The 18,614-nt window shown below is 40.9% G+C and overlaps 2 protein-coding genes across 2 annotated transcripts; both read left to right on the forward strand.

Moving 5' to 3' along the window:
- Positions 1-1,845: 1,845 nt before the first annotated feature.
- paqr7a (progestin and adipoQ receptor family member VII, a) lies at positions 1,846-5,333 on the forward strand. The gene is given in 3 exon segments (XM_048228967.1): positions 1,846-2,150; positions 3,492-4,152; positions 4,155-5,333. Coding segments are annotated over 2 exon segments (1,086 nt in total). The 5' UTR covers positions 1,846-2,150; positions 3,492-3,546; the 3' UTR covers positions 4,635-5,333.
- A 2,434-nt stretch (positions 5,334-7,767) lies between these two features.
- Positions 7,768-11,930, forward strand: sh3bgrl3 (SH3 domain binding glutamate-rich protein like 3). The gene is made up of 3 exons (XM_048228978.1): positions 7,768-7,887; positions 9,784-9,951; positions 10,184-11,930. Exons 1-3 carry the CDS (start codon positions 7,843-7,845, stop codon positions 10,247-10,249), a joined length of 279 nt encoding a protein of 92 aa, XP_048084935.1. The 5' UTR covers positions 7,768-7,842; the 3' UTR covers positions 10,250-11,930.
- Positions 11,931-18,614: the final 6,684 nt, after the last annotated feature.

Consider the following 18,614-nt stretch of genomic DNA (forward strand, 5'->3'; position numbering starts at 1 on the left):
AAGAAGAAATGGGAATTACATGTCATGCAGAAATCAGCCTACCCTTATTAGACATTCTCTGCGGTAAACTACAGTCTTGTCCTTGTAGGAAGCATAGTGTCTTTCCAACCCACTTTAGATTAACTTCCAACAAAATTACGTCTCACTGCAACGATGTGCCATCTGGTGGACAAACGACTATGTGACGCCAATACTGGAATTGCAGCCAAATTATTATGATGAATATTTGGTTTTCCTTTAATCCTACTGAATTTGTAATTATGTATCGGCCGTTCTAATTGCCGATACTGATGGTATGTGCGTGCCTGTGTGTGTGTGTGTGTATATGTGTGCACCACCATCTACAGGCCAATGAGTGTACAGTCACTAAATGTACACACTTTAATCATACACATACAATTTGGTGCAGTTCTGAACATCTTAACTGAAGAGAGGGGCGATTAAAGCAGAACGATATTGCATTTTCATTTTTTACTGGGGGGGTGCAAATCACAAATGAGTGATTATGGGCTAGGTTGATGTGGGCCCTTGAGACCAACACACCATAAAAGTTTTTTCATCCTCGGTGCCACGGTTCAGGTAGTTATTTAGGAAAAACTGCATTTTTTGGGTTTCGGGGCCCAGCTAGGGGGTGGGTACAGTGGCCCCCGGGGACCAAACGAAATTTTTCCGTAAAAGTCTAGTGGGGCCCCGGATGACGAAAAAAAAAAAAAAAAAAACTTTGACAATCCCTATTTGACCGCTTCGCTAGCGACGGTCAAAATAAACAATAAACTAACATTAACATGTCCCAGCGAAATCATGCAGGAAGACACATTACTTTGGCATCTGTATTGAGGACAGCAAGCACTGATAGAAAACCACACCTGGGTTGTGACACACACACACACACCTTTGCTGAGGAAAGCTATTTTTACTCCTTTTGGTGGTTTAATACAACATCCAAAGAGTTTTTGTACCTTAAAATAATGTTTCCAAAATCATTTCAGTGGGTCACCAACTCGTAGGGTGAACTGTACTTCTGCATTCGCTTCGCGGCCCTCTATCAGCTATAACCGCACTATGCAAGTTTGCCAGAGCGGGTGGCGGATCTGTAGTTCGATGGAATGAGACATAAGAAACTACAAATTTGACTTGCATCTGATGTAGCAACACATAATACTTTCATAAAATCATGCAACATATTCTACCTTGTCTGTGGACATCATTATTTGCAAAGCCAGTGCTGGATAAACAAATAGCGTGCGTGCGACAGAGGAAAAGTTCTTTGGTGTTGCTTTAAACTCTGGTTTATGCTATGCCATCACATTAACAAAGACCAAGGCAGGCCATGCACACCAGTGGAGCAAAGACTAGTTATAAGTGTTGTAACACAACATACCCCCTCATCTAATATGAGTTAAAGTTATACCTTGTCTAGCAGGCCAAGGACCTGTACATTTGGAACAGAAAGGTCAGGAGGACAACCCATGCAGGGTATTGCAAATAGTTTTACAATATGCCTGTGTTGTACACACAATCTTGCTGCAGGTATGTAGAAGCAGGCTACAACATGTTCGTCAACGTTGCTGGTCCGAGATGATGGTCACATTTTAAGTTTAACGCTTGCCTACATCTTTACAGTTTTTGAGGGGAAACACCAGAGACTAAAAGGAGGCAATTCAAGTTATTCTTCTCACTTTAAAGGCGTTTCACCTTCGGACACTGGGTGCGGTCTTCACAATGTTTAGAGAAGCGCACATATTTCAGCTTGAGTGTCTTTATGCTGTACAAGCCGGTCTGCTCAGTCGACATCACAACTTCGCACTGAAACGTGTTGCCCATATAGCCCTCCCATTTTTCACCGGTCTGTTCCAGGTTTGGAAGAAAATTGTTGTCAATTCGACATGTTCAACTAAGTGTATCTCACTAACTTATCATTTGCATCGCATATAAACATGTGCCACTAATGACAATACCACGGATTACCTCATTTCAGATCGAATCACTGTGGTTGTTAAAAAAACAAAACTGTCGTCAGCCAGCGAAAAGGCGTGACCAAGTTGGTCAATGAGGAGCTAACGAGATATTAACGCAATCTCGCAGATGACCGCAAAGAAAGCAGGAACTGTCGAATGAGGCCGGTATACCAAGACGGACTGGGCACCCAGGTAGGTTATATTCCTTGCCCCATAAAAGTAGCCTGGTGTGTCAGTGTCGTTTTTGTGTATACAGTTGGATAAGTGTTTTGCGTTCAGGTTCCTTTTTTAGGCTTTCAGTATGATTCAGAGCGGTACAAACTGCACACAACTTTACAATAGTCTAACCATTTTTAATTATGGCTTTTCGGTCAATACAGTAACCGATGGCGTTCGTAGACCTAATGTAAAAATGAAAGATAACAGTTTCCATCGAAGCAAGACTGTCCGAGACAGCCGACAGTAAAAAACTGGTTTTGAACACACGTTGAAAACTCGCGTGAAGTCTCCTTTAGTCAATGAAGTCTGAAGTTATATTTTACATCCATTAAGTAGGCGAATAGATCATATCAACAGGTGGAGTGCAGTATACGAGGTTAACTAAGCGTGAGCCATGCACATTATAGGGAATTATAGGGGCCTCAACTGTAGGCTATGGCCAGTCACTGCTACACCATGTGCTCAAATGTAAGCGTGACAACATTTTTCCTATAAACAGATAATTGTAGATGGGATTGGAGATTCCTAGAACCTCATTGTGGGTGTAACGGAAGTCAACTACTACTGAATTTTACTATAATATAATATAATATAATATAATATATCTATAACTATAATATATATATATATATATATATATATATATATATATATATATATATATATATAATAGCACCTGTACAAAAAACGTATTGTGGCTTAATGTTACATTTTAATAATCTGCAGCATTGCAGAGATTTGCTTGAGCAAACAAGCCTTCCCCTTTAACAAATCAAGGCACTAGCAGCCCCCGTGTTAGGATTTTTGGCAGATACTTGAAATGTAAGAATGCAGGAGATGGGTTAGAGCAGCAGCAAGAACCTCAGAAGGTGGTGGATAGGTTTATTACGAAACTTCTTCTTGGGGGAATAGCAGGACTAGCATATTGTTGCTTTAAGATGAACCTTAAACTTTATCTTATTTTGTTTCTAAAGACTGAAACCTGTACTTTTGTACAGATCTGTGATGGAGACGTGCATCAGCTTTGTTTATAGGTTACAGCAACAAAAGTGTCTGGCAAATACCACAAACATAAACATAACCAAAGTAAGGACATTATTATTGTGCAGCAGTATTGAGAAATAATTCTGCATCCAGGCCTCTTTACAGCACTTCATTCTACATGCAAGTTCAAGTTCATTCAAAATACAAGTCAAATGTTAAAGGGAGCATTCTATGCAGTCCTTTTAAGTTTAAAATCATGAGTATTGTTTAAAATGTATTTTTCCCTTGACCGGCAGATAATCCATTAATTGCCATTATTATTCCTCCCAGCTACCTCAGAACGTGAGTGAGTGAGTGAGAGAGAGACAGGTCCCCAGAGGCAGGCATGGCAACCATTGTCATGGAGAGGATTGGTCGGCTGTTCATTAACCTGCAACAGCTTCGGCAGGTTCCTCAGATGCTGACGGAAGCCGCGCCGTCCATGCCAGGCACGATGCGGGACACGGAGGTGCCCCCCTTCTTCCGCGAGCGCCACATCCACGGAGGCTACCGGCCTCTCCACCAGGCCTGGCGTTACTACTTCCTCTCTCTGTTCCAGCGGCACAACGAGACCATCAACGTGTGGACGCACCTGCTCGGGGTGCTGCTGGTGCTCATGCGGGTGGCTCAGTTGTCGGAGACGGTGGAGTTTGTGGGGGACAGCCACTCCTGGCCCCTCCTGATCCTGCTGGCGTCGTCCTTGTCCTACATGCTGTGCAGCGCCACCGCCCACCTCCTGGCTGGCAAGTCGGAGCTGTGCCACTTCTCGTTCTTCTTCCTGGACTACGTCGGCGTGGCGCAGTACCAGTATGGCAGCGCGGTGGTGCACTTTTACTACGCGGTGGAGGAAGACTGGCACAGGCGCGTGCGTGGCGTTTTCATGCCCGCCGCGGTCTTGCTCTGCTGCCTCTCCTGTTTGGGCTGCTGCTACGGAAAGTACCAGAACCACAGCTTGCCCCCTGGGTGCGCAAGGTTGGCCAGGTGGTGCCGTCGGCGATCGCATACAGCTGGGACACGAGCCCGGTGTTCCATAGGATGTTCCGCTGGCTGTTTTCTCATGGAGATGCAAATGCAAGCGCGAGTGATGACCTTGCGCTGACCTTTCATTGTGGCCAAGTGGCCTTCTTTATCTCGAGTGCCTTCTTCTTTACGCACCCGTTGCCTGAGCGACTGTTTCCAGGACGCTGCGACTTCCTGGTACAGGGCCATCAGGTTTTCCATGTGTTTCTGGTGTTCTGCACCCTGAGTCAGATCCAGGCCTCTTATCTGGACTACCAGGGCCGCCGGAACCTCTACACCCGTCTCCATGGAGACAATGACGCAGCATTATTCGTTGGGCTCTATGTGCTGACGCTGGTTGCATGTGCTTGGATAGCCGTCTTCATGATTGGGAAAGTGAAACGTCTACTCAACACCCGAGAGAAATCCAAATAATAGATAAAAAATTCCATACTGTAGTGCCTCTCTGAAGTGCTGGGTCAACATGACCCTTTTATTTAGCCTACAGTTCACAACTAACCATTCTGGAAACAAGCCTGTAACCTGGATTAGTGTAATAGTACCCTTAGTGCTTTGTGCCCTTTTTATCAATGCATTACCTACTGATCTAGTTGGTAGTAGCCTACTGTAAAGCAGAATTGTATTTGAGAGACGTTATTTTTGGTACTGAGAGACGATCAGACACTTTATTCTTATACTATAGATGCACTATTAATTATCATATGTCTTAAGTGTTGACTTAATAGCTCTTCATTGTTATGTCTACTTTTTATATAAAGATTGTTGATAAGGACTGCTTAGCTAATTCATTATGATACATTATGTAATAAATGATATCATTATAGGAAGTTGACAAAGATAATGGGCCCCAATTTGAATGACGGGGCTAAGTCTTAAGTCCATCATGTCAAACACATGGACCAAACATTATTCTCAGCCCTGGGCAAATATATGGAAATGGTGGAATTGAATATAAATCAGGGGTTAGGGATAGCCGATATAGACTTGGAACGATTTTTCATGGTATTCTTGGCGATAACAGTATACACAACAACATGAAAAATATAGATAGATAGATAGATACTTTATTGATCCCCAGGGGAAATTCAAGGTCTCAGTAGCATACAGACAACACACACACATTCACTAACAGCAAAAAAAGTAATTAAAGTATATAATATAAAAACACAGTTAAGCAATAAGGACAGTAGAATATAAAGAATATACTAAATACACTAAAATACAAATTATAATAACTAACACTTAATCTAAATTAATTCTAAAAAACAGTATCCACATAGTGGTGATTAATCAATCAAGAGGCACTTGTAATGACTGAGGCAGGGACTGAGCCTGTGATTCTCTGTGCATAGTAAGGTAAGGTAAGGTGCTCTGTGTGAGTTAGTGTCATGGTGATAGTGCAATGGTGATAGTGGTCATGGTGATAGTACAAATGACTAAGTCCAACAGTCCAGCAGAAATAAAGTCTATATATCTATATTCTATATAGATATCTGTACAATTCACCTTTGTTTTCTCAGCCACAAGACTTGTATTGAGGGCTGTGCAAATGCTAAAAAGTAAAACTTTCATCAGCAAAGTTTTCTTCCTTGTCTACAGTTTGATCTCTACATTCACTCATGCTGGTTTCCATTGTACATGTGAGCTGCTCACTTTGAGGCACATAATCAATTATATCATTAGTATCGCGATATGACATTCTTATCATGGGAAGGAATTCTACCGGTGTATACTGGATGACAATACAATGTGGCCCATCCCTAATCAGGGCGCTAAATCATTTTTAAAAAAATAATTTATTTTTATAGACTGCCTTAGGCCTTAGAACAAATCTGAGTAAATATCACTATCACTGTTAAGTCTTATTGAATGTGATTGTTTGTGATTTGTTGCCTAGAGCATCTAGCAGTTTGTGTGTATTTCCGTTAATGCACTTTATATAAATGTAGTATGTTATCATCATTTTGCAATTTGAAGGTCTAACCTTCAGTCTGAGATGGCATATAATTGTTATTGTTGTCGAGTGTTGTTTATTGTAGTAAGTGCCTTGGAGAGACATTATGCCATTTTACTTTATTCATGTATTGCTATGATTAAGCATTCATTGTATTTTGTCATAATCCCACATGCCAGTGTTTATGCACGGTCTCGCTGTCAGACCTTATTGTGGGTTTTTATTATGGGATGACCTGTCATTGCTTTGACTGCAGTGTTGATGTTTCTGTATGTTTACAATTCAAGCCCTTAACATTCCAGATGGTTCCATTTGGCCAGCAGCATTAAAAGGGAAAATTACAGTGTTGTATCAGGGCATCATATCTCCCTCTTTCTAGCAGGGGTTCTGCAATGTTTCACTGTCCTCCTCCAATGTAGCCCCCCCTGTCTGTACCACATTGTTCTTGCTCTGCTTTGTGACGTAGGTTTGGTAGGCATACACTCCCATTGGCTATTGAGCAATGATTGCCATGGTGACCCCAGATTAAACATGAGTTCCTGACACTCAGGTTGAGTAAAAGTGTGTGGAAATGGATGACCAGTTCTTTCCATATGGCAAAGAGCTGTCTTTCTCTCTTTCTATCTGCCTGCAAAATGTTACATCATCGGTTCAGTTCTCAAAGTGGGCCTAAGTGTTCCACCAGGCCAAGTGTTGGAGCAGTCTCTGTTTGCCAAGCAGTGGTTCAGCTCATTCAAAATCAGATAATTGCCTCAGCATTTAGATCACTTTGGTACTTCCTTGTGAAACTACCACAGCAACTTCCTCTAATCAAACACACCACTACTAAAACTATCCCTGTGGGCAGATTTGAACTACCCCATGTGGAGATGTTTTGAATAACATATGAACCTTGAATAAATATTTGTTCAAGATTTAACTTTGTTTGTCTTTTCTTTTCTAATTTCCTTTTTGCAATGTCTGATGAACTCTTTACATGAGCACAGAAGTTTCCCCACTGCCACAGTTTGCATTCAGGGAAATCTGACAGATCTTGGATGTGTTCCACATCCCTCTGCCCAGCTTGCAACAAACTGAAATCTTTTGTTTCTTCGTGGCTGTGTAGTTCTTAAAAAGGTTGAATGTAGAGTATGTTTGACTGCCTATGTGTACATTAGGCCAAAGTGTAGTGTAGGCCTACAGCAGGACTTCAAGAGTATAGGTTATTGTCGTTCTCACTAAACGGTTGTAAAGATCAGGTCTAGATAGTTTAACTAGGCCTACTTCGCATTGTGAACCCAGAGAATTTACTCCGTAATGTCAACAGGGGCCCTGAAGAAAAAAAGGTCTCTTTTGTTGGTCTTTTAGACATTAACTCCCTCCTTCCCAATTTGTTGACCGAGTCTCAAAAATGAAACATAATACCCTGAGAAATCCAAAAGAACTGAACGAAACTTTAAAGTTCGTTTCCACAAATGCTTATAGTCAAGTGTTCACAACACTTCTTCACTTACCGTTTCATGAGGTGGCAAGCTGCTTTACGGTTCAAACTTTGGATGGGGAAGTGGTAGCGGTCCCTTTAAAATACGCAACGAATAGCGGGTAAGCGGTAGAGGGGGGAAGAGACGACTGTACGGCAAGAGAGCTGGGCACTGAGAGACACACAAAGGGATATTAAGAGTTGTGATCATGGGCATCAAATTGTATTACACCACTGTTACGGCTTCAAGGGAGGTAAGACCAAACTAATCTGATACCTTAAAATACATTTAACGTAGAAACACTTTACAGCCCAAAGTCACAGCCAAATGGTTTTAAAACCAATGGGGATTACGCGCAACGACACACCCAATGCCATATCTCAGTAGCTCGATACAGTAAGTAGCAATTTTGTCGCCAGAGCTGTGTCGTGCCGTAGCAATTTCCATTCATTCATTTGTGACGATTAGAGCCCTTCTCGCTAAACAGCTGAGTTGAGCGCTAAGGAAATGCAAACCTATTAAGCCAACAGGACGGAAGTCATAGCGTCCCGCATTTCGGGTTTTTATTCCATCCCGTTTCTAGAACAATACAGGGAAATTAGCTATCATAGGCAAAATCCTCTGCGCCTGTCCCGTCGTTATCAATGCATGACAGAGCATCATGCCCAGTTATCTGAATAAGCTACCATGTTAATACCGTTGCCCGCTAAGTGCACATGCTCGGTGTCATAGCTACCTGCACTCAAGCCCAGGTTGTGATAAAAACGGTCAGTTAAAGCTGAATAAGGCTTATTACGAGCGAAATAAGTCAGTCTCGTAGCTTTGACAGTGCTACATTGTGTTTGTACCGGCTGCAATATTGTTGCGGTCTAAAACCCATCTCAGCGTAACATCTGTTTCAAATGAAGTCAGGAATGTAAGCCAGACAATGATTTTGTTCTCTACGGAGCAGACTAGCCCATCATCCTGAGTTATGAGATAGCACACATAACAAACACGCCATCATGATTAGGTATAATCATGATTGCATTTTGAAAAACCGACTAACATAATCAGATTTTCTGTATAGGCTTGTTTTTACGCATTGTATCTGTAATGGTTTAAAGTGTTAGATTTGTGTTTTTTTATATTCATATGCCGTTTAATGGTGATAATATTCAGTTGTGCACACAATGCTGATGTTGATTCAGAAAACTGTGGGACTGGTGCTTTTGCCTCAGGCGTGGTCCTTACGCAAATATGCCCTCTAACTTCCTCGATCTCTGTCCTGTCAGATAGCATGTAGCAATTAATCATCAGCTGAGCCCTTTTTAGAAAATGGGCAGTGTCTGTTAAAAATGCACTTCCTACTCCTGGCTCTCAGACAGCAGTATTATGGACAAGTTATTGGATGTTTCAGAACAGGATTTTGACCGTTTTAACTTCCTAGTTGTCAGGGTGGTTGTTGACACATTTTGAAATATACACACGTGTGCTCTGCGCCCCCTACATGTATTACTGATTTATCCATGCATTTTAAAAATGGTTAACTTAAAATTGTACTAACTTTGAATGAGTTTGCAATTAGATCTGAGTGACACAACTCACATCCATGGCTCAGTAACAATGTAAAGCCACCATAAACTCACACACACACACACCTTGGAGATAAGGTAAAGTGTCCAGTAGCCTACTGTGTATTAGAGCTGGGGACCACAGAGTAACTCTCTATAACAGAGTAACATTGATACTGTCATATACAGTACATTGGTCATGATGATAACGATAATATCGTGATTCAACAATTATGCAATACTCGATGCCTTGCAAAAAGATTATTCTATGATACATCACAATATCTGTGTAAATGAAGAAGATAAAGGCAAAACAATATTTTGACAGACACACATACAGTATCTATACATAGCGTTGCTTGTGGTATGACTTGCCTTCTCTAGCCCATACTCTGACATACTGCATGGCACACACACACACACACACACACACACACATACTGATGCACTGTTGCATGTGGTTTTAGGTTATTTCCCCAGTGAGTATTCTGGCTTACTGTACATGAGACACACACACACACACACATCGTTACTTGTGGTGCGATGAGGCACAGTCTCTAGACAGCCCTGTGATCCCCATTCTGGTCTCTCTGCAGGTAAAGTCCCAGCAGGCCGAGATAATGCGCATCCTTGAGAGCAAGAGCATCCAATTTGAGTTGATTGACATCTCCGTGGGTGGCGATGTACGTGACGAGATGAGGACCAAATCGGGAAACCCCACCGCTGTACCTCCCCAAATATTCAACGAGGACCAGTACTGCGGGGTAAAACACACACACACACACACACACAAACAAACACACTGTTTATCACACAAGTACTGCACTGTTGCATAATCGAGGAGGATGTGAAGACTGTAGCAATGGTGGTTCAAATGTAGGTCAATTCCATATCCACTCCAGACAGTTTTGTCTGTTTGTGATTTTTGTTTTTATTATCTAGTTGGTGGGTTTGGGCTTGTTTTGAATAATTTGTGGGTCTTCTTTTCCCCCCTAGAATTATGAGATGTTTGCTGAGGCAGTGGAGGCAGACACTGTGGAACAGTTTCTGAAGATGGCGTGAGTGTATCGGTAGCACCCCAACCCTCCCACCCCACCACGAAAAAAGGAGGCCCGTCCTCAACTCCTCTGCCCTGCTGGCGGTGCCGCCCACCCAAGACACCAAACACACCCCCTTCATCTCAATGCCATGATACATGCCAAAACCAACCAACCAACCAATCAAAAAGCACATGTTTGTTATCCCAGCACGCAACAGAGTCGGTTAAATCACCGAACCACTTTTGGAATGGTTGTTAGTATATTTTATAGACTCAAGCTTTTGTTTTTTTTCTCTCCACTTCCTCTTTTGTGCTGTATTTCCTGTCTGGTACTTCTGCTGCTGTTGTGTATGATGTGTATATGTCACTAATTCGTCTTAATCTCTTTGGGATCAATTGAGTGGCAAGAAGTGTGGGTAATTAGGTCACTTAATTTGGGTTGTGGCCACATGATCACCTCAGATCAAATTAATCTAAAAAAAAACACCAGGTATCTTTTTGATCTCTAATGGACCAAATTAAAAACAAGGAAAAAACAAGGATACTTAATTAAATAATCATCACTGTAGACCTTTCTTTGATTAATGGTTTATTTTGATGGCCTTCAGATTCCCATGTTATTCCAGATGTTTTTGTAAATGGTAACCACTAAACGACCAAATCTGTATGCCAAGATCATCTCGATTCAGTCTCAAATAGTTAACAAACCAAGATTGGGTACATACAACACAACAGTGTTCCGAGCAGACAATTCTTTGGAGGAGTGCATGGTTATATGTTACTGTACTCTATATCAATGACTAAAAAAGTTCAATGTGTATTTTCCCAAAGCTGCAACTCTGAGACAGAGTTCAAAGTACAGGTACCATATAGTATTCAGTGTTAAAGCTTGGTGCCAATCACCACAACATATTTTTTTTCACCTGGATATATTTAACTCTCTACTGGACCAAGTTTATGACTATTTCCTCTGTCAATAACTGTCCAGAAAGTCTCTTAAAGCACACATCTAAATTATTTATGAAAGAAATATGCTTTCCTGACTGGTTGGATTCTGCTCCATACTCCACAGATATAATAGTTACTAATCATCTCATCATATAACAGAATGCAGTGAATATGACTATGCACTGAACATCTGCTCTCTACTTTCTCTGCTATTGACAAACTTTGCATTCTGGGACGCTGAACCAGATGAGGTCAATCCTGTAATTTCGCTTGGGGTCACAGGGCCTCGAAACCTAGCCTTACCTGGACCTCTCCACATGGGAACCTCGGAGGCCTTGCTTGTGAATATGTAAAGAGTCTGGTATATCTCCCAAACTCATGTTTGCTCTGTGTCTCTTTATTGTGTTCAAATAACTCTTTGAGCAAATGTAGATGTTTTTTGAAGCTAGATATTCTAAAATGCACTCGTAATCTAAAAAGCCTGTATTAGATAATGTCTGTATGGAGATGGGATGAATTGAGATTGCCAGATGAAGATCGTTCATTTTAGCCTTAGCAAGACTTGCCCTGTCTCGGTAACTTTAGTCTTACACCATCGAACATGTCTTAATGTCTCTGAGCTTCTGCTTGGCTTCTGGACCAACGCCCCCCTTTAGGCCAAACACAAAAGAAAACATGGAAAGAAATGTTGTCTTCCAAGAAGATGGTGAAAAGGATATTAAATGGGTCAAATAAAATGGGAAAAATTGTACTGAATACTCTGTGTCGACGTGTGTCTTATTCCTGTCAAAGATTGAGACGGAGAGTTAGAGGCTGGGTGAGCTCAACAGCTAATCAAATTACACTCCTACCTCCAGTGCCCCTATAAAGCAATGTGTTAATCAGGCTGGAATTGTTGGTTCAGTTCAAGCTTCTATCTTTGTTTACCACGGGCATGCCCAGGACTGTATGACATACTGGAGTACTATATACTGGAGTACATACTGTATGGACAACATGGAGTTTATATATGAAGAGTTTGGTTCCAAAGCGCTATATATCCGTTTTTAAAAACATTAATAACTCATGTTATTTAATTGTGTATCTCAGGTAATCTCAGTAATTTTGCAGTTGTGTTGTTTTCATTAAGTAAAGATGAATCAAATAGCAATAACCCAATTACAGTTCCACTGAAATTACCTTGAAAACGACATTTTAAAAAATGATTCATGAAAATGGAGGATATAGCGTTTTGGAACCAAGCTCTTATATATACAGTATATATATAAGATACCTACTTGAATGCCCTCATACAGACTTACACTACTCTCCAGACCGCCATGCTCCCTCTGACGAACGACGCCTAGCTCTACCACCGGCACGCTCAAGCCAATCCAAACTTTTTCTCATCTGTTGTTCCTCGTTGGAAGGAACACACTGCCAGTTCCTACAAGGGCAGGGACATCCTTTTCCACTTTCAAAAAAAACTCCTGAAGACCCAGCTCTTTAGAGAACACCTAAGCAACACTTATCTTATGATCCTATACTCACCAGCCGCTTTAAACTATACATGTTAAAAACAGCACTCACCGATTATTCTTACTTTGTTTTTTTTGTTTTTTAAACTGTCCTAAAATTGTGAGAATTGTTCTAAAACGACTGTTTACTAAACGCTTTGCTTAAAAAAAAAGCTGCCAGCCAAATGTAATGTAATGTAATGTAATGTAATATACACACACATACACTTTGTTTTTTTTATTCTTAGCACATGCACTAAACAGACGACTGTGAAGAGCAATTAGCAGAATTTCACACAAAAACTGTCTGGACTGTCCCTTTAAATGTGGGCTCCGCTGTGATATTTGGCACCTTATCTGTCACCGGTCTGAGCACCCTGCAAGTTCCTGTGGAATGTGTCAGGCACAGGGCATCATGCTGATATCAGACTCTAGAAGCCTCTAATTAATCCTCACCACCTCTCTAAGTAGTGTTTCACTAAACAAATTGTTATGGGCTTGAAATTGCTTATTGCTGACTGCACCTTTACACCCAAACCATGCAATGTTTATATTTATATTCATCGATTGGCTTAATGTTTATTTTGGATGAGTGCACAACTCATTGGACATTATCATAAACACAGTCAAGATAATGACTGTGCCATTTGGGCCTTACTAGATGCCTATGAGATGCCATGAAACCAGGGGAAGCCCATGCTGTAGCTGAGGATTTGCCAACAGTTGGAACAGCTGAACCAGACTACCGGCCACCCAAAGACAGTACAAACTCAACAGAATAAACCTTTATTGATATGCAGATTCTGGGATTTCCTGCTTTGTAGACTGTCAGCTCTGTGAATGCAATAACCCTTTGTTGCAAAGTTGACTTTCTTAAAATTTCATTCTCAATCTTATTTTCTGGGGACTGGTGGGTCAGTCATGATGAACAGCAAAGACCAAGGGCCCTCATTTAAATGATGAGCAAAGGGCAAACTCAAGTTTAACTATGACTGCCACTGAGTCCTGCATATTCTCTCCGCAAAAATAAATTGTATGTGTGTGTGTGTGTTTGTGTGTGTAGTGTAGTCACTAAATGTAAACATAGTGGTCCCCCATGAATGGAATTCCACGAAACTTGGCATGTATTCAGAGGGTGTCATAATGATCCTACACTTCAAATTCCGTGCAGTTTTGAACCTGTCAGCCAAAGATACCTGTGATTACTATGCCTCATTTTTGCTTTTTCATTTTTAACTAGGTGGGCGCTATCAAATAAGTGGATATGGGATGGGTTGACATGGCCCCTGGAGGCCAACATACATAAACATTGGTCATCCTAGGCCCTACAGTTCTTGAGATATTCACAGAAAACTGTGTCTGGCCATCTACAGGCCAGTTGGTGTACAGTCACTATATGTACATTAATACATACATTAATTTATTGTATGCCCCCCTATGAACGGAATTCCACGCACACACACATACACACATAACACACACACACACACACACACACATGCAGGCAAGCAGACACATGCACACACGCACACACACACACCATTACCCCCACACACACACACACACACACACACACACAAACACACAGGGAAGCATATGCACAAAAGCAAAGTGTGATTTATTTTTGCGGAGAGAATGTGAAGGACTGACCGGTTGCCATTGCACTTACTTATGCACTTACTTATGAGTCATGACATAATTTGTACAGTTTGTTATAGAACAATATTCTCTGTTATGTATCTAATATGGGTTTTTGACATTAAAGTTGAGATTTACCTATAATAATTTAATGTATACAGCATCTATACAATTAATTGGATATAGAAGTAGGCAAGCAATTTCATAAATGAAAGTAAAAATCTATAGAGATTGAGACATGATTATTCAAAGAGACCGATTACCTGATCAGTATTTACCTGATCAGTATTAGTCAATGTGTTGCTGAATCTTCCACCTCTCAAATCCTCTCCGTATGCATGTCTTCTTTGTCCTCCAAATGAAGTTTTGAAATAACATAATGAATCATTTTGATGATCTCTGATAATTTGATGTTTCATATTTTCAAATATAACATTCTGGATGTCTACCTCATTCCCAGTTTTAGAATCATTGGGCTATTGATTAGCCAATAAAATGTAAAGCCAAAAGCACTTTTAACAAAGCTGACAACTTGCTATTTCCAAACAAGTACACACATTAAATGGAATTAATATTCTGAATATGAATATTTATGGCATGTTGCCAAATATTTAGTTTGACTGCATTATTATTCACTACCCCAAGGAGTCATTAAAACACTGTTTCTATATACGGCTCTGGTTTAGCACAGAGCCAGAGTTCTGTGGTTTTAGAGTTGTTCTATCAGTTTTTTTAGGCCCATGTCTTCATTACGTATGTGCAGCCAAGCACATTTTTTAAACTACAATATTCTCACTAAGAGGTATTTTGTTGCTATCCTGATAAAGATTCATTACAGGTAAGGCATCACTGTGTGTGCTCCCTGTGTATCAAACCAAAGCTTGGTGTTTTTGACACCATGTTCTTGCAGATGAGCTGAACCTTTTCATGGCAGTGAACATCAAAGAGCACAGATCTCATGTGTTTTCAAGAAAATAACATGCTCACAGAGGCCATAAGTTAAAAATCACCTTCATGGCAAATATAACCTAGTATAGGCACTCCTCAATATCATTGACACGTTCTCTGTTCCTCAGTGCTGCCAACAGATAATGTTTTTGACACAGAGTAAGGGATTGTGGGTAGACTAAACATTTGTTGAGCTATGAGCAGTTTACAGATCCCCCAACAGCTGCCACTATTATGACTTCAGAGTCAGATGGAAATGAAAATAACCGCTGAATAAGATGAGAGGCATAACTTAGGTAACATCCATGAATATCCAGGTATTGTCCAAGGTTACATCCAGCTGCTCCTGAATGTGGCTCTGTTCTGAGTTGGATTGGACTGACTCCTGACAAGCGTCAGTCATTTGGGCTACACTGCAAACTCATTTGGAGTAAACCATTGCTGTGTTCCAATTTGCATACTTCTGAGTGCACAAGCCAATTCACTTGTGCACTCATATTAGGTAGGCCTATGGAAATATGTGAATTGGAACATGTATACCTAACCAGGAAGTCCAATAGGTGGCAGCATAGCAGTAGTGATATTTAATGATACCATTTACAACTGTTTTATATGCTCTGATCAAAGAAGAATCCCTATGTGTGTGGTATGTCACCTGTTATTACTGATGTACTGAAAATCTGTTTATTTGGGGCAGTGGTAGTGTAGTGGTTAAGGAGCTGGGCTAGCAGTAGCCTGAAAAGTTGTGGGTTCAATTCCTGGATTCCAACATCCACCTTCTGGGGACAATGTAGTCCCTTGTAATAGAATTGACATACAGTATGTTAGTCAATTTGGATGAAAAGTGTCTGCTAAATGTATTTCAACTAAGACCCATTGGTGTTTGTGTAGTTAAGATACTGCACCATGCAGGGCCTTCAAGCAAATTCACTTGGCCTCCCACTACCCACTGTCTGGTATGTCATAGCACTTGAGGTTCAGTTGCCCCGCAGTAAAGGGGAGACCACATGAGTGTCACAAGACACCAAAACATCCAGGGGTTTCCCACACAGTGGCTTGAAATCTTGATCCATGGAACTGTGTTAAGTGTGTGATTAAACACTAATGTGTGTTTTAAACATTGAAACACATTCATTGAAACATTCCACTCTTTTCTCAAAAATGTCAACAAAGAAAAATAAATGTTCATATAGGCCTATTACATTCACAAACCCTCCACAAAAGAAGCTCAAAGTCAAACTATACTTTCAGATCATACACCAGCAGTCAAAATAAAAAACACTAGGCCTATTGACATTCATTACACATCATGTTCAGGGGTATCGAAAGTTTTATAGTTTACATAATTAACACATGTTTTTGGACATACATATTCATAACTTAACACAGTTTACATTGTAAGTTTTCTTTTTCTTGGTCTTTCCATTTTCCCGTATTCATCATCAAAAGACTAGTTTCACATGTGTAATGTCAGTTAGTTTTCACATTTGTTCAGTAGTTTCAGATATACTGTACACAGGAGAAAGGTTGCACAATTTTTGGAAAATATCTAATTGATATTGATTTTTGTGATATCTGACAGATATTGATGTGTTTTTCAATTGTCAATTAATTGATTCAGTTTAATATTCCAAATGTGTCTTTAATTTGTGCCAACCCTAATTGGTGAGCACACCCACTGCACAAGAAGCACAGCACCCCTGATCGACTGTAAGCGCTTTCAGACATACATGTAAGACCGGAGGTTCTGCCGATGTTAAACGGTGGGGCCGTATATCTGAACGACATAACCGGTCATATGGAAGTCCGAATTTAGCCGGTTGTTGTACTACTCCCCCCCTAGTATTTCCTCCGGACATTATGTAAATGTGCTGTGTCTGAACGAGGAGTAGAACATGCGGTTAAAATTCACACCTAGTGAGAGGGCGTGTTGGTGACGTTTCTTTTGTGCGTCCATATGGTTAAATCTGACTTAAATGCCAGTGTTATGATGGAGTGGAATAGTACTGTCCAGAAAATCTCCGACCTGGAAAGATGCAGACATCACGGAGCTACTGTCCATGAGGGCATACAACATTTTGATAGAACACATGAAGGAAATGGCACGTTGTAGCCTACAACTGCATGGCAAGGCCAAACGAATTCAAAAGACTGAATCATCATAAGCAGAAGGCGAAAAGGCGTTGACGACAATAACAGGAGTATTATCTTATTAGAAGCTCACCAATAAGAATTTCTGCCCCCCCCCCCCACGCACTACGCACCTACCAACCAGAAGTCAGGAGTGGCACAGTCAAGGAGGATGAAATGAATATAAAAGTAAAAAATGTCACAAAATGAACTGTGCACGATTATTACTGTAGATGTAGCTTTTGCGATTAGGTACCATAATTGCATTGGTTCATACAGTATATTGCGATTGCGATAATTTTGCAGCTCTACCCGGGAGAGGTGTTACTTCTTTGAGCTGTAGGGGATTTCCCAGTAAAACAAAAAGAGAATGTCCACACCGAGTAGCTTCCAAAATGTAACTAAAAGAAAAAAGCAACGTTTTGACATGACAGGGTCTTCTTCAGGCAAAATGATTTGCTTTTTCTTTTTCAAAACGTTGCTTTTTCTTAAATTAGGCTACGTTTTGGGAGCTACTCCGGTGTGCGGACATTCTCATTCTCAGTTTAGTATACTTTGTCCTGCACTAGGCCTAAAGACAAGTGAGATGTGCATGAAACCACTCTACCAGACTACGGATTTCCCACAGTAGTCAATCAATAACCGAGCCTACTGAACATTACGCAACATGACACAGGAGACAGCAACAATGCACAGCTAGCTGGTGGCAGTCGCAAACGCATCACGTGTACTCAGGATTGATCCACAATGGCCCTCCTTTACGACACCACATGCACTGCCACTATGCTGGGTGCTCAACCAAAGAAACAAAGCAGGGCTGTACGTTAACTTCTATTTTTGCTAGCACTGGTGCTACAGAGGTTGATAGTTTTGTAGCACAATCCACAAAATCTCTAGCATCGGTAGCCTATGTATGCCTAGTTACAAACATCTCATCTGTAGGCTACACTAAACATTTTAAATATGGTGCCACCGATGCTAACCTGGTAAATCATCCATAGCACAGACTGTTTTTTGTAGCATGTGCACAGCAACAAAAACAAAATCACAGACAAAGCCAAAAACAGAGAAAACAAAAACAGTATCACCAACAGAGCAGCGTTTACAGGTATTTTTGGATGGGGCCCCTCAATCAAATAACTCAGGCAATGTTATGTGATATGTCTTAATAGGGCCCCTCACCAAGGGTTATGCTATTCACCCCTGATATCTGAATGGGGCCCCTTAG

Source organism: Alosa alosa, chromosome 20, assembly GCF_017589495.1.
Source record: "Alosa alosa isolate M-15738 ecotype Scorff River chromosome 20, AALO_Geno_1.1, whole genome shotgun sequence".
Classification (NCBI taxonomy): domain Eukaryota; kingdom Metazoa; phylum Chordata; class Actinopteri; order Clupeiformes; family Clupeidae; genus Alosa; species Alosa alosa.

Coding starts and splice junctions, on each gene's coding strand:
- sh3bgrl3 (XM_048228978.1), top strand. CDS start 7,843: ATGGGCATCAAATTGTATTACACCACTGTTACGGCTTCAAGGGAG. Junction 7,888..9,783: donor CTGTTACGGCTTCAAGGGAG/GTAAGACCAAAC, acceptor GTCTCTCTGCAG/GTAAAGTCCCAGCAGGCCGA. Junction 9,952..10,183: donor ACGAGGACCAGTACTGCGGG/GTAAAACACACA, acceptor TTTCCCCCCTAG/AATTATGAGATGTTTGCTGA.